This window comes from Bactrocera dorsalis, chromosome 5 (genome assembly GCF_023373825.1).
Source record: "Bactrocera dorsalis isolate Fly_Bdor chromosome 5, ASM2337382v1, whole genome shotgun sequence".
NCBI classification, from domain to species: Eukaryota; Metazoa; Arthropoda; class Insecta; order Diptera; family Tephritidae; genus Bactrocera; species Bactrocera dorsalis.
Window position 1 is genome coordinate 23,300,183 of NC_064307.1, and position 15,775 is coordinate 23,315,957.

Genomic DNA, 15,775 nt, shown 5'->3' on the forward strand with positions numbered 1-15,775 from the left:
GGTTTCTCGGCGAAAACTGCGTCAAGTAATTTTCACAAGCTTCTCTTGAAGCCAACTTTGCTCTATTAAGGGAGTTTTGCATTGACCGAAACAAATGGTAGTCCGATGGTTCAAGGTCAGGGTTATATGGTGGATGCATCAAAATTTCCCAGTCAAGCTCTCCCAGCTTTTGTCGAGTCATCAAAGATGTGTGTAGTCTAGCGTTGTACTGATGGAAGACGAAGCCCATTCTGTTGATCAGTTCGGGCCGTAATTTTTTCGATTGCTTGCTTCAATCTCATGAGTTGTTGACAGTAAAATGTAAAATTAATCGTTTGACCGGGCTGGAGCAGCTCATAGTGGATGATTCCTTTCCAATCCCAAAAAACATTCAGCATAACCTTTCGAGACGCCAATCCTGGCTTTGCGACCATTTGTTGAGCTCCACCACCATGATCTTTTTCGCACATTATTGTCGTATTTGATTCCCTTTTTGTTTCTAGTTACTATTCGCTTCAGAAGTGGTTCGATTTCCTTTCGTTTCAGCAAAGAATAGCAGATTTTAATTAAATCCATTATATTTTTCACAGGCAAATCATGTAGCATACAAGTATCGAACTTCTTTTTATAGCCAGCCTTTTTTAAATGGTTCAAAACCATTTGATAATGAACTGACTAACCAATAGATAGGTGAACAGACAGATGGTAATGGTTAAATTTAGTTCGCTCACTTGGCGATCATTTACCCATATATATTGGGTGGGCCAACTAACGTTTTAAATTTGAATTATTTATATTTCGACATTCGGAAAGTGGCAGATATTCAGTAAAAAGTCTAAAATTTACGCTGTTCACTATTCTAAAGTTCGCAGATTGGTGTTGGATTGACGTTCGTTTGACCGAGGATGGTCAATTTTACCGAAAAATCATCTTTTCGCACGAGGCTCATTTCCACCTCGATGGTTACGATAACAAGCAGAATTGTCGCATTTGGGGCACAGAAAATCCGTACGTAATCGTCGAGAAGCCAATGCAGCACGAATCACTGTATGGTGCGGATTTTGGTCTGGTGGAATCATCGACCCATTTTTCTTCGAAAATGAAGAATGAACCGTGGTGAGCGACATCGCGCAATGTTAACCGAATTTTTCTTCAAGCAAATTGAAGAGGAACACTTGGACAACATTTAGTTCCAGCAGGACGGCGCTACGTGCCATACAGCAAACGCTACACTCAATCTTTTACGCCCTATCTTCGAAATTTAAAATTTTATATGGCTCACGCTATATAGGAATATAATTCGTATGGTCTCCGACTTTTCCTTTGGCTGTTATAGACTTCCTGACATACTACCCAGTTCATGGTATTAAAATAACAAAAAAATCACTTAAACACAGTATTTAACTTAAAAAAAAATAAATTGCATGCCGATTCATCAATTTCCTACAAGGCATGATGTTATTTATGTTTTTTCTTATTAGTCCCTTCACATGGTTCTACAAAAATTATGCAATATCTTCATAATTAATTCATTTGCGTGTGGCGACGAACAATAATTTTTACTTAGGTTCTGGAAGAGAGGAACCGAATTCAATGTGTGAAGGAAGTAAAAGAAAGAAAACGTGTAAATATGTAAATGATGCACACGCGTGTGGGAAGCCTATGCGGAAGCAGACATGTTGTAGACACTCATTGAGCGCATTCTCTCATAAATACTTATGTATGTATGCATGTAAATTTAGGTCTGTATGTGTGTGTATAAATAAAGTTAAATGTGGCCCTAAAAATGTCACTTTGGTGGATAGGCCACCGACAAAGGTGACTAAAGCGATAATAATCGAAATCGAATTGGTGTTTTGAACGCATTTAATTTGTCTTTCAGAAGAATGGAATGTACGACAAACAATTGACCGTGTGTGGTCTTTACAATTTGCGTTAAAGACGGCAATGAGATGATGAGGGTTAAAGCATAATTTTTGTGGGGCAATAGTAATATTTATTACAAACATTTTTTTTGTTTATAGTTACTGGGATGACGCTTGAAAATATGAAGATTGCTATCATTTTTTTCTTTTCTATAGTGAATATAATAAGGAAATATCTTAGTTTATTGGGTAAACTAACCGACCAACATTTTACATCCAACAGAATGAAAATACTTCAAATCGAATTCAAATTAGTTAATAAGGAACTAAAGGCCTTTACGAAGATTTTTATCCAGGCTTTTATCGATCAATTTGCATAACAGCTACATTGGAGTGTTTTTTTTTTTTTTTTAGAACTATTAATTTTTTTCAATCCCGTCATTTGAAATTTCCTTGGAAATACCCTAAAAAAATTCCCTGAAAATTTGAGCCCTTAATATTAACATTAAGAACTGGACCAAGGCAAGTAAAAATTTTCCGTAGAAAATACACTACAATCGTGATTTTTATCTTTAAATTCCTACAATCAGAAGTATTTTATGCCATCGCTTTGACTTTAGACGCATTTTTCTCAGAACTGTTCACTCTGCAAAATTGTACTATGCAACAAAGTCGTAACTCACAGCGGCGAAGTAGCACAGGTCTCTAAACCTGATTTATCCATGAAATTCGCATTTTTTTGGGGTTATCTCGTAAATGACAAAAGCTACAGAAAAAATGTTCAGGATAAACTTGTAGGAAATTTTATTTGCTACAAAAAAGGTTTAAGATCGAAATCGCTATCATTAATACTTCTCGAGATATTCGGCTTTTTAAGTAAGGATTTATAGAATTTTCATAGAGGGTGTGTAATAAAAAAGCTATGAAAATTCCATACAGCCTTATAGCTCACAGATTCTCTCCTCGAATGGCTTATTCTCGAACAAAACTCCCTTGTCGGTATAAGGGCAGAAAAGGAGCCGATAGAGTTCGGTTTGGCGAATTAAATTCAATTCAAATTATTACCTTTATCACCAAAATAGCGATTCGGTTCGCGCGACGCATCGTCCGGCAGAGTTCCTAACCATGGATCGGCTTCGCACCACGTTTACTATAGTGTATGTTACGCATCCTAAGAATTGCCCAAATGAGTGCATACGATTTCGCGGGCAACAATTGGAGCTGTATCCATCCACTTTATGGAAGATTTTGCAGCATGATCTTGGTTTGTGGATTAAAGAAGTCCAAATCGTTCAAGCGTGTAGAACGTTCAGTAAATGTTTCCAAAGCGAGCTGGCCACCGATCCCGTTTTTCACACAAAAAATTTTGTTCATCAAGTCATTGTTTGGTGCGTTCTATGAGTCATTGATCCATATTTATTCAAAAATGAATCCGGTACCTGAATCAAAGGATGGTTATGTGGTCGACCTTTGCTTCGAAAAAGACGCTACATAGGTGCCTTTTTTGTGGGGTTATTTGAAGTCACGCTTGTCTACGCAGATAAGCTCGAAACTATTGACATCTTTTAAGCATATTTGTTGCGTTATTGCGGACATATGGCTCCAATTGCTGCAAGAAGTGTTCGAAAATTAGGCCTCTCGGCTGGAATTCATTCGAACTCATTTCATTCCCAATAGTACTTATTGGAGATGTACTCTATTTGAAGATTATTCGAACTCTTTTTTTTTGCAGGGCAGAGTTCAGAAAAGTTTTTCATGCCTGAAAATTTCACTGCTTGGATGTATTAGTGTCAGAATAAAAAGATTAAAGAGTGAATTTTTGTTAAAGACTGTAAAGAGGTTGTCGATTTTAATCACAAAGTAAAAATATAGAAATTTATTCTTGGCATTTAAGATGCATTCTGCGACTCTTAAGCATATATTTTCCTGTTTTTCTGATAATAGCTTTCGTTCTACATTGCAAACGAAGTTAATTAATAGCATATTTGAAAACCAGTTGCTCAATTATAAAAATATTGAGAGGCAGGTACAGTTACTTGCTAGATACCTCTCTTTGTATAGCCCAGGAAACTGAAATGATGATTAATTTTAAAGAATGACACGCCCAACGTCAGTGAGTTACATGCGGACGGTAGCGATTTGAGCACGCGTCAAAAACAACAAACGAAGTAGTTAACTTAGCCGACGGTCAGTTGTCTTTAGCACGCGCCGTGGGTGGCACAAACATGCGGCAACACTATGACTACTCACTCACGACTGTTTAACCACTTTTAATAGCTTTACCCTACGTACGGGATGTATGTATGTATGTACGAGGTACTAGTTCAAACCGGTTGTCATAACAAGAATAAAAACCGCGCGTTGAAATGCTATAAAAAACTCTTGTAGAATTTTGGTTAACTTGAGTGCTAAGAAATGAGGCGTGAAATTAGTTCCTATACTAAGTAATCGCCCTTGCGATAAACAGCGCATAAAACGGTTTTTATGCGCTTTACCTTCATAAAAGCTCAGCATCTCCGAAATATGTTTGTACCAAGAAGGCAGTGTAATAAAAAGTGTCACAATTCACACTCGAACCCGTTAAAACTTGTAGAAACGCCGCGCTAACCCGATCAGCAACAGCTGTTTCAACATTACAACTAAAACTTAACGCACCAACGAGCTTCCCTGAAGCTGAAGCTACCAACCAACATAGCAACAAATATACTATACATGGAGATATTTGAAGATAAAATTAAACTCTTTTTTCATACGCACCTCATCCCCGTAACGGCATCCAAGACGAATGGTTCTTTCAAACGGGTTTTCAACAGTCGGCCCAACCGCACCATGCGACCCACTTCGAGCAGCAGCTGTTCGCGTACCACCAAATGTTTACGCAGCTGATCACGCAGCAGCGCCGCGGCACCGCTTGCGCCCCCCTTCGTCGTCGTCGTGACACTCGTCGTAGTCGACTTGTCCGCATAGCCACCTATGCTGTGTGTGGTTCCCTCTTCTTCTGCGCCATCGCGGCTGCTTCTTTCTACCGCCTCGTCTACTGTCTCCCTACCGCCGATGATGATTGGCGGCGATGCGCGTGTGTCCGATTCGCTGCTGATGCCGCTGCTGCTGTTCGGCGTCTGCTTCAGATTGCGCACCGATAAGCGCAACTCCTGCAGCTGTTGGCAGTACTCCTCGACGCTGCGATGGAAGACGGCCGAGACGCGCAAGCGTGTCATATGTTCCTGACTTATGGCCTGCAATCGGTGCCAAGTGTGCTGCAATTGCTGTGACATGCGTTGTGGTATTGCTTCGGCATCGAGGCGACAGGAAATGCGCAGCGCCTGTGAAGCTTCCAGCAGTTGACAACCATAGTTGTAGATGCTCTGCAATGTGGAATGCATGTATGTGTGTTTATTGGGGTGATAAATAGTTAGGGGATATGTAAATTGTATATTTGTATGTATGAATATAGAGGAGAACATATGTATAGTATACTCGTATGTATACATCTATATAAATCTATGTATATAAGTAGATAGACTTCCTTAACATAAATTCTTGCACACGCAGTAGAACAGGTGATTTCAAGAAAGAGAAGGCGAAGCTTGCGAACAAATGAGTCGACTCAATGGCAGGTGGAACAGTTTCTTCTTATCAGACAGTAATGGGAATGAGGAACTAAATTAAGAACAAGAAATATAATTAATGAACAACTGTGTAAGAGTAATTCATAAATGCAAGCACTCACTGATCATTCACATAAAACTCTTTCTAACCTCATTTTTGAATACAGCATAATATTTCCCAATAAGACTAATAAGAGTGTCTTGACTTAACTATTAGAAACTATAAATTATATTTACTTTCAAAGAAGAACAGCCCAGTGTCATTTATTAACCGAAGAATGTGAAGAGTTATTGTCTTTTTGGCTTTTCTTTGAGCTTTGACAATATTTTGCACTTCGGAACACATATCACATATCTTTATCTAGAACTAGGGCTTCTAAGCACTCTCTGCTTGATTGACATCCGTGCAATAAGGTTAAACAGTTTTCTTTTTTTCTGTAGTTTTGGAAGTTTTCTGGAAAAGCACATTAACTTTCACCTCCTCAACTAATCTTAATCCTTAGCAGTTTTGTAACGAGTTTGGGATATTTCATTGATACATAAGTTTCTTTCGTTTCAGGCATTATCTTCACAAATGGCATGGTGGAAACGATCTAAGTGAGAACTCCGATTGCGGCTCAGTTATTGAGTCACCAGTTGGTCGTAGAACTAGAGGTTCCTATCATTCTGGTAAGATGACATATTGACAATCTTTATAAATTTTTATCGGTGCTTATAAAATCGGTATAGATTTTCGCAAAACAGTAGGGTTATTCTGCCTTGCTTAAATTTCGGACAACAAATAGCTACGTTTTGGCCGGTTGGTTGAAAAGGAGACGCTGAAGCGATAGAACTCAAGCAGCCACATTGAAACCATCATTTGACCAATTTTGCTTCAAGGAGGTAACCAAATTAATCTTTGTCCACTATCTCACTATGTTTGATAAAAAAAAAACTGATTTTCCCCTCTCCCTATTGCCCAAATGTTCCTTAGTTGGTTCATAGGGAGCTGTGGTACATATCTCGCCACTTCTGGCTGAATGCTGGGCTCTCGCAAAGATAATGTTTCAGCGTCTTGTCATCCTCCACGCAGGCTCTACAGTCCACCGCTTCCACTTTTCCAATTTTCTCAAGGTAGGTTCTTAAGGATAGGAGCGCTGTAATGTTCCCCAAATAGCTAACAAAGTTACTTTGTGGTATAGTATGCCCCGTGTTGTTGTGTTTCAGGACTTGAGGTTGGTTCAAACCAGTTTTGAAGGAACTGATTGGTCTGGAGAAGCTTAAGGTAATTGTTTACCCAGATGGTATTAACCGATTTACCGATTGCGAGTATATTTGTTGCCAATGGGCATAACCTAACGTACATAACCTTAATTGCCGCTTGGGTGTCCACTAGAAGGTTTATGGATTTGTTGGTTAGAGCAGAAAACCACTTGGAATGAAAGACTGAATTATAGTATTTTAGTTTGAAACAGAAAAAGTCCGCTCCTGTTCCTATTTCATGTGTTCGCCGTTGAAACTGTCGATCATAGAACCACTTATCCCCTCTTCTTTGATTGTTAATTTACTGCGAGTTCATTAACAAGATCGCTATTGACACCAAGTCGAACTTCAATGGCCTAAAATCTTGAGCTGGCGGCCGCATCATACTTCTAGATATTCTGGATATCGAGAATAACCTCCAGAGCCTTTGTTGGTGAAGGACCCAGTATATACTTACATACATATTCTGGTTAATGCACTACAAAAATAGACCTGTCCCTATCGGACCTGTCCAATGGGCACCATATTTTTTCCCGCTCTTTTGACATTTCTCTATTGTAAGGTTTGGTATTTCATCATGGAAAGATATACGATCCAACAACAATTCGAAATTATTAAAATTTTCTACCGAAATTCTGAGTCAGTGGCCTCAACTTTAGTAGGGATAACCGAATATTTTTGGGCCGAATTGGATGATATGGGCTTGAACCATAATTCATTAATTTTCATACACACTTAATATCCTAAAAGGCTTTCATAGCAAATATTAAGAATCATATTGAGTCTTTCTCCCAATATAACAGATTAATCAGGCAAATCTAAAATTTACTTCCGCTCAAGTAATTCACCTTGTGGTCACAGTACATATTATACCCTTTACTAATCATCTCATGATCACCGCACTGTCTCACGTTTCTGAGAACAGCTAACCTCACTTCCGAGATCACTAACACCTAAATTGTTAAATTTCCATTAAATCAAAAGACGAAATTATTTAGAATTTTCCTCTTTAGATTATACACATTGTTAAATCAACTGTAACAGGTGTGCGGTTGCGGTTAACAAACAAGTAACGGTACTCTCCTAAGCTAGTTATGCCACCTACCCCTGTCACAACATAGCGGCCTCATCGCGCTGTTTCCCTGCATCAAATTGGCGACAGCAAAACGCGAAAACGGCAAATTATTTTGTTGCGCTAAATTACACCATTCACCATATCAATGCGGTGCATGTAGAACCAGAATTACGTCGAACAGGTTCTGCATAATAAGAGGGACACAAATGCAAAAAAAATATAACAACAACAACAAATATGAGCAAGGAAAAAAGGCAGAGGAGAAACCGGTGATGAACGGAAATTGGACCGCTTTAACTCACTGACCATAACAATAACAAACCCACAATAATAACAAGAGCAACAACAACAACAACAACAATTATAACAAAAACAAAAACAAAGCAATGCCAACAACTCAGGATGCAAAACATGATTACAAACTGTGATAAATCGCTTGCATACGGCTGACCATTAACAACACCTAGTTGCATGTCGGCAACAACAACCATAGCGACAACAACCACAATTTTTTTCGAAAAAGCGCCAGAGCGAAACAAAATCAGCGGTAGTAGCGCACGGTGACTCCCAACTCCAACGGCAACTTGCCACACAGCTTGCCCACAGGCGGCTTGCGGGCCCCACACACACACACCTATACATAAATGCACCTACATATATACAGTCATATGTATATATGCATATATACAAATGCATAGCTACCTTCCCTCAATGAGCAACTGGACTGAATGGCCTTTTGTATTCACTGTGCTTATCACACACACACATACCCATATACATATGCATACAAATACATATATGTAAGCGTAGTTGTCTGACTTACCTTTCCAGTTTCTTGAAATGTCTGCAATTCATCCTTCTGCACCTGTATCTCGTGTATATTACAGCCGACGTGCGAATGGCACTTGATCATGACATTGTACAAATCCTCCATCCATTTAATGGCCATACGGCCATCCGCTTCGTATGTGTAAATGTGTGTCACTTGTTCCAAGGTGAGTTTCTGCAGTTCAACGCTGTCGCCGAAGATGTTGCGTCGCGCCAACGTCGTGTCCAAAATATCGCGCACATTGCCGATATCTTCGCTGTAGTCGATGTGTAGGTCACGGCCAAGCGCATCTTTCACCGGCATCGCCAGCATATCGCTGAGCTTTTCGCCCTCCTTAACGAGTTCGCGTTCCAGGTTGCCTGCCAGCCGATTTGTTTGTGCCGATTTTGTGAATTACGTTTTTTGTGTGTTCAACACAATTGGCCGATTAATTGGATTCCGGTGAAATGTTGTGTTGAAAATTTTTACGGTTGAAGGGCAGAAGAAAATGAAAGAAAAAAGCAAGTAACATGCATATTTTTAGTGAAATTTCTGGGCAAAAAAATACTTAAGAAAGTTATGTACAACTTATGCTTATCGGCACATTAAGAGTTTTGTTTCAAGTAACGGTTTTTAGGGAGAAAATTTTACAACTTGGCCTTATTTCACGAATTGTGAGAAAACTGTTGAAATCACTTAATGCTCAAGTGTGTGCTGTAATTAAACCACAGAAGGCGGATAGCTTAGTCTTTCGAGCTCATCTTTCCAATATATTTCACGTAGTAAAGAAGTTTTGATTGAAAAATTAAATTTAATAAGAATATGGTATAAACATTGAAAGCATATCTAGTGTGAAATAAAAACAGAATCCGTTTTTTTTTCCATATTTTGGTAACTTAAAGCCTTAAAAATAGAATACTAAAATTTTGAATGAATGCTTTAGGTAGTTTTTATGTTAGAACGGCTTTTACTGCCGCTCAGTTTAGTCAGCTCTTTAAGTTTACTTGCATCCTGCCCGCCGTCCGGCAAATGCACATGCGAGATGCATCGGGCAATTGCTTCCCAAGGGCAGAATATCAAAGATTTCGTATCCAAAAAATTTGCAGATGATGTTTAAATATTTATATACCCTAGAAATTTCGCTTTAATCAATTATTTTTTCGCTCCCAAAAAAATCCTAAAAATAATAGATTTTTGAAGCCTCTAAAGCAGGCTCCCCTTAAACACGTTTTTCTCAAAACATAATAAATGATCTCGTCCCTACCAACTATTTCTGCATGTTCTATATACATTTTTGGAAAAAAGTACTCGGAAATTGTAAATAAAACTAATTAATTATTCATTAATATTTATTTTGTCGCTTTTAAAATAATTCCCACCACATGTAGTTCCCTTATGCTAAAGATTTTTCCAGCCCTCGAGACATTTTTCGTAAGCACCTTTTGGGATGGGCTTCAACTTCTTCAGCGAATTTGGTTTTATCCCTTCGATCGACTGAAAACGGCCTCCACAGAACGGCAGTTTCAGTTTGGGGAAAAAGAAAAAACATACGGAGCCAAATCTGGTGAATACTTTTGTTGATCGATGGTATTAATTGCATTCTTTGCATTAATCCGGTCATAATCATGACTAGATACGAGGGTTCATGGATTCCGGCCGGATTCATACCTAAAATATCCACCAAAGCCTTTCAAACGGACTCAAGAGAGATGTCGAGCTCGTATGCCATTTCTCAAACACTTGCCTGACGGTTTTTAAGGACCAAAAATTTCACTTTTTAATATTTTCAATAGTTGAAAAGGTCGAAGGTCGTCCAGAACGAAGCATGTATATTGACCGTCTTTGAAGGCTTTGTACCTCTCGTCGGCCTCTTGTGTTTTTGATAAAAATGAATCACCATAAGCCTTTTCCAACATTTGCATTTCCGCACACAAAATTTGTAAAAAAATATCATTTGGAGACAAATTCTTTGTTCGATTTTTTATCCATCTTAAAAATTCCACTGAGGTGTACCGACTTAATCAGCCGCTGTAAACAAACTGGTTGACAGATCGCGCTCAGATTTGGCATAGTATTTATAAGGACAGTCCTCCCAACTTTGCTAAATACATATGAAATCTGAATTTTATTACAATTTCCGGGTGCATTTTTGTCACAATGTATAGTTGTCCTTACAATGACCTACCAATTGTTTAAATCTGATCCCTTTTAGATAGATCTTTTATGAGATTTTTTGTTCTACAAGAATTTTATACTGAACGTTTCAAAAGCTATGATATTCTTAATGAAAATATATTTTTAATAATATATGGGGTCTTTGACCCCAGTTAAAATTAAGCTAAAATCTTTTTCCTATGCCTATTCTATTTAACCCATAAATTCGATAGACTCATTTTTAGCTCACCCTTATACAAGTATATACTTCTTGCCAGCTGAATATATTATATGTAACCATTTATCGTGAAATATAGGGAGAAGATCAGTAACAATTTCTCCCGGGCGCCGAATGCATAGCAGACCGGGTTCTCTGCCACTTTTTTGCAAATATTTTCTTCAAAAATTCTACACAATCATTCCCTAGCCTCGGTTTTCTGTGTAGGGCCCTTTCTTTTTCATGGCTTCATATTTTCACCATTTCCTCTTCTGTGGCTTTTTTGTTGTAGTTCTAAGAAAAATCTCTACATCAGTAATTCTTACCAGTACAATATGCTCAAATATGGTAGTTAGTTTCAGTTTAATTGAAATTGTTATAGAAGAGTGAGCGCAGTTATTTTTTAGAGCAGGATGGGTTGTTTTACTACTAAACTTTTCATTTCGGGACGTTTTATTACTATTCGAACCCTTATTCCATGTAATTTTGAGAGAATTAAGACTTCTACTTCGATATGAAAAAATAAGCTGAAGTAAAAAACACCAAAAGTTCAGAGAAAATCTGTTCCCCAAGTCTGAAAGAAATTTCAAAATAGGAATGAGTTTCTAATTTAAGGTCTATCTATCCTTCAGCTATCAATCATCAGGTATGATTACAAACATACTACATACTATGAATACATTTTCATGGCTTTTATAGCAGAGCGAATATGTTGAGATCTATATTTTCGATTCGCTCCAATAACCCGGCTTATATTTCTTTCAGCAGTAATTGAGAAGAATGTCGAAACTGGCAAATAAATACATTGAATCGTTAATCTAACAAATTTGATTGCTTTGAGGCCATAAAATAATGTGTGATAATAATTTTTACATAACGGTTCAGTGGAATTTTATGAATAATTTTGTTTCCTTGTATGAAAAAAGCATTCAATCATGCCTTCGGCAAGACCTAAATATGCTTTATAACTATATCAAATTTCCTCAATGTCATTTCCCGCACAAACCACAAACTAAAAGCATGCACCTGTATGCTCTATAATATGTGCATAAATATCTGCTCAACATAATTTCAAACCTCCACGCTACACGATCAACCTACACTCCCTTAGCACCTCTCGCACCCTTCGCAATTACACTCACCCAAGCTCAGCTGACTCTCCTTCAGTTGCTGCAAAGTCTCCGCCGCCGTCACAAAATTCTCCTCGGCTATTTTATTACCCATGACTAGTGTTTCGAAAACCGCAGTGGTTCGATCGAAATATTCGCTGACGAGTCGAAAAAACCGCAACGATGTGATCAACACATTCCGACGCCGCTCCAGTCTTGTGGCGAATGAGCGACACACAAATTGCATAAAATCACATTGTGACATCAGATCCTTATATGCATGCGAGTCCTTCACCCCAGCGAACGCGTCGATTTTATACAACAATTCCGCATAGAAGCCATACGTTTCGCGGCATTCCAGTTCGAGTACATCGTGTGCGGCGCGCAGCGTCTCACAGCTGTGCACATCGCCGCCAATGCTATACTGTCGGCTGAGCATCTGTTCGGCAGTCTGTAGTATCCAGTTCGTGACGAAGGCGACACCCTCTTCCAGATGTGTGAGTTCGCGTGCCTCGCGTATGCTCTGCAAGAGTTCCAGCCACGCGGTGCGTATTTCCGTTTGTTTGCGTTCGATTTGGTTGAGCAGCAGTTCGATGCGTGCGCGTGCGTATTGCAGATCCGGCGGCAGTGGCAAGCGTGTGGCGGGTGTGTTGGCTGTGGTGCAGTTGAAATTCGTTTGTGTTTGTACGCTGTTGTTGTTGTTATGGGATTCATGGCAGGGTATTGTTGCTGTGTTGTTGATAGCGGGTGTTAAGACGTTGGTTGTGGCAGATATTTGCGGCGTTGGTGCCGCTATGGGCGGCGCATAAGCTTCCGATAGCCGATTCAACACGCGATTACCTGGAAAGGAGGGAAAAAAAAGACTTTTAAATATTGTAAAGCTTAAGTTATTTTTTCATTTTCATTTTCTCAGCCTAAGTGCCCACTTCATTTTCTACGTGTTCACTTCGGTCTCGCAACCACTTCAAATCGGCAGTCACTTTCTTCAATTCAATCTCTATCTCTTTTCAAACGCGTTAATGTCTATTCAGCATTGAACGCTTTCTTTTCAGCTTCAATTGCAGGTGAAAGGTGAATTGCGGTAGCAAATTGAGTGCTGCAATCAAGTGAATCGAAATCTTTTCGGTTTTAGGTTATGTAAAAGCTTTCTTGTACATAAGTAGCGGTGATTAGTAAAGTGATTTCAATTGTTTTTCAATCCAAAACATTTTTCTCTACAGCTATTTCATGCAAATTTAATAATTTTTTGGATAATATTTTAATTTTTCAATAACGTTGGACTATTTAAAATGATCATTATTAAGTTTGAGTTATTATTTGGTTATGTAATTAAAAATAATTAAAGATAAGTACAATTTCGTTGGCATATCGTTCGAAGTTCATATATGAATTAAGAAAAAACCAAGAAACCAGTTTGTTTACAGCAACTGCTTATGGTAATTTTAGATCGTGGTAGATCTAGAATTGATCATGCAAATTCCGATACTTGGAGAGCATTCTTACTGCCGATGAGACATGGATTTATGAATTTGACATGGAAACAAGTCAACAATCTAAGAAATGGAGAGAAAAACCTAGTCGAAACCGAAAAAATCACGCCACAACCGCTCAAAAATCAAAGTGATCCTCATTGTTTTTTTCGATATTTGTGGTTTGGTGTATCATACATTCATTCAGGAGGTACAAGACGGTCAGTAAGGAACACTATTTGGTTGTATTGAGGCGTTTGTGAGGAACAATACGTTATACGATGGTAATGCATCATCGCATCGAGCCACAATTTTGACCGATTTTAAAGCCAAAATCTCAATGAATCCATCGATCAACCACAGGATTCACCAGATTTGACTTCGCTTAATTTTTGAAATTGACGCTCCGCTATTTTGTCAGTTTTTGGTTTTGTTTTTCGACCGTAACTAATTGTACGGACAATATCTTTTGTTAGAGAATTTTTTTTAGATTTCCTTCATCGAAAATGCCAGAATCACTACAACAATGGAGGACCCTGTTTTTAGCGCTGTTGGAGTAGCGCGCGTAACTCGAAATATACTTAATTTAATATTTTATTTCTTTTTCCAAAAAAATGAATAAATAACATACACTTAAAATTTTAAAGCAATCGATATAGCAGTAAATTCCAAAAAAGCCGGTTTTTGGGGCGATCTTCTTAAACTATTTCTACCTTCTGCTGAACCTCACTTTCAATTGAATCGAGTTGTTTCAAATCTTTCATATGAAAGTGATGAAAACTATAATTTTTATAATAAAGGTCATCCTTGCTTGATTATTAATAGACTAGAAGCCGATGGCGATTCCATAGTCAATTAGGAGTAATAGACTAGTCACCGACCGGTTGTATTCATGCGATAATGCTAAAAAAAATTGTCGGTTCGGACCAGGGCAATCTTCCGTTGGGTACAGGCTTGTACTCGCTCGGAGGCGATATTAGTAAGCCTTCTTGCCTTCAGTAAAATTCATCTCAATCTCAATCATAATATTAAGGGTTCTGACTAGTCACCGGCTGGTTGGTACACATACGACAAGGCTAACAGTTCTGTCAGAAAGTTAATATCGAACTTTTTTTGGCAGATAATGAAGGGAAATCATGTAAGGACTGCTTTATTGAAAGAAACAGATTTTGCGAGAACAGGATATTGACAATCATTGTACAATTTAAGATTACTAGGTGGTGATGGAAGTAATTGCCTTAGCAGATTTCATTTTAACCCCGGAGGTACAGTGCTAAGTTTTGAGCAAGTTGATTGAATTGTATGCAATGGAAAAATTATAATTACGCCAATTAATATATATCATAGAAAATCTAAAGATCTTCATATTTTCAATCAAAACAAAATTTTTCTTTAAAATTACATCTTTCAAAAAAAATTGTTCATGAAAATCACCACAGAAAGCTATTTAAAGTACAAATGAATGGAAATACTTTCAATTTCTTTCAATGCTTACTTATTTTGCATACTTAGCACTTAATACTTTCAATGCGTAACAACTCATTGTTAACACAGGCGTGTGTGTCATACAAATCGAGTGTTAATTGGCAATGAGCGAATAACAAGCATTTAATTTCAGTGGCGGTATTCAAGGTGGATAGAAAAAAGATACAGTATATATAGATGTAGTATAATATACTTGTGCATAGTTTGAATGCAACAAATTAGCGACTACTACTAGTGATTACTGTGGGCAAAAAATAGTAAGACTTCTTCATTTAAATTTACTGTTTGAAAACCTATTCGTCGGCATAATATTTTTTCTAGGTGGGATTTCTATGAGGGAACCGCCATAGATTTGAAAAATAAATTAAGATTTTCAAAATTAACAAAGTCTTACTATTTTTGCTCATAGTAGTATGTATGTATACGAACTTCAAAGACCCACCCCATCAATTCACTAATTTATTGCATCATTATGCAAAAGTTTCCATAAATTTGGCAAAAATATTCATTTACATATCTTTATGGCAATCTCTTCTCCTTCTAAACCGCGTGTTATTATGATTTCAAAGTCGAAATTTCAAGTTTTTCCTCGCACAATTTTTCATTCATAAAGCTGCAGTTACTTCTAAAGCTTAGATAAAAAAAAGATTAAATTGACTATTAATATTTTTACATTAATTAATAAATATCAACCACAAACTAAAAACAGCATTTGTTGCAAAACATTTGCGCTTTTGCTTGGCGAAACGAAAGACTTAAGCGGC

At 37.8% G+C, this 15,775-nt stretch overlaps 1 protein-coding gene and 1 long non-coding RNA gene across 12 annotated transcripts in view; one reads left to right on the forward strand and one right to left on the reverse strand.

Moving 5' to 3' along the window:
* LOC105226995 (titin) overlaps positions 1-15,775 on the reverse strand; it is a 358,359-nt gene that overhangs the window by 316,386 nt on the left and 26,198 nt on the right. For all 11 annotated transcript variants that reach the window (XM_049458988.1, XM_049458990.1, XM_049458989.1 and 8 more), the window contains exons 6-8: positions 12,091-12,897; positions 8,593-8,957; positions 4,602-5,209 (exon numbers count right to left, since the gene is read on the reverse strand). In XM_049458988.1, the coding sequence (XP_049314945.1) occupies positions 4,602-5,209; positions 8,593-8,957; positions 12,091-12,897 (1,780 nt within the window). The remainder of the gene's footprint in view (positions 1-4,601; positions 5,210-8,592; positions 8,958-12,090; positions 12,898-15,775) is intronic.
* LOC125778975 (uncharacterized) overlaps positions 1-15,775 on the forward strand; it is a 107,190-nt gene that overhangs the window by 36,971 nt on the left and 54,444 nt on the right. The gene's annotated exons all lie outside the window — the stretch shown is intronic.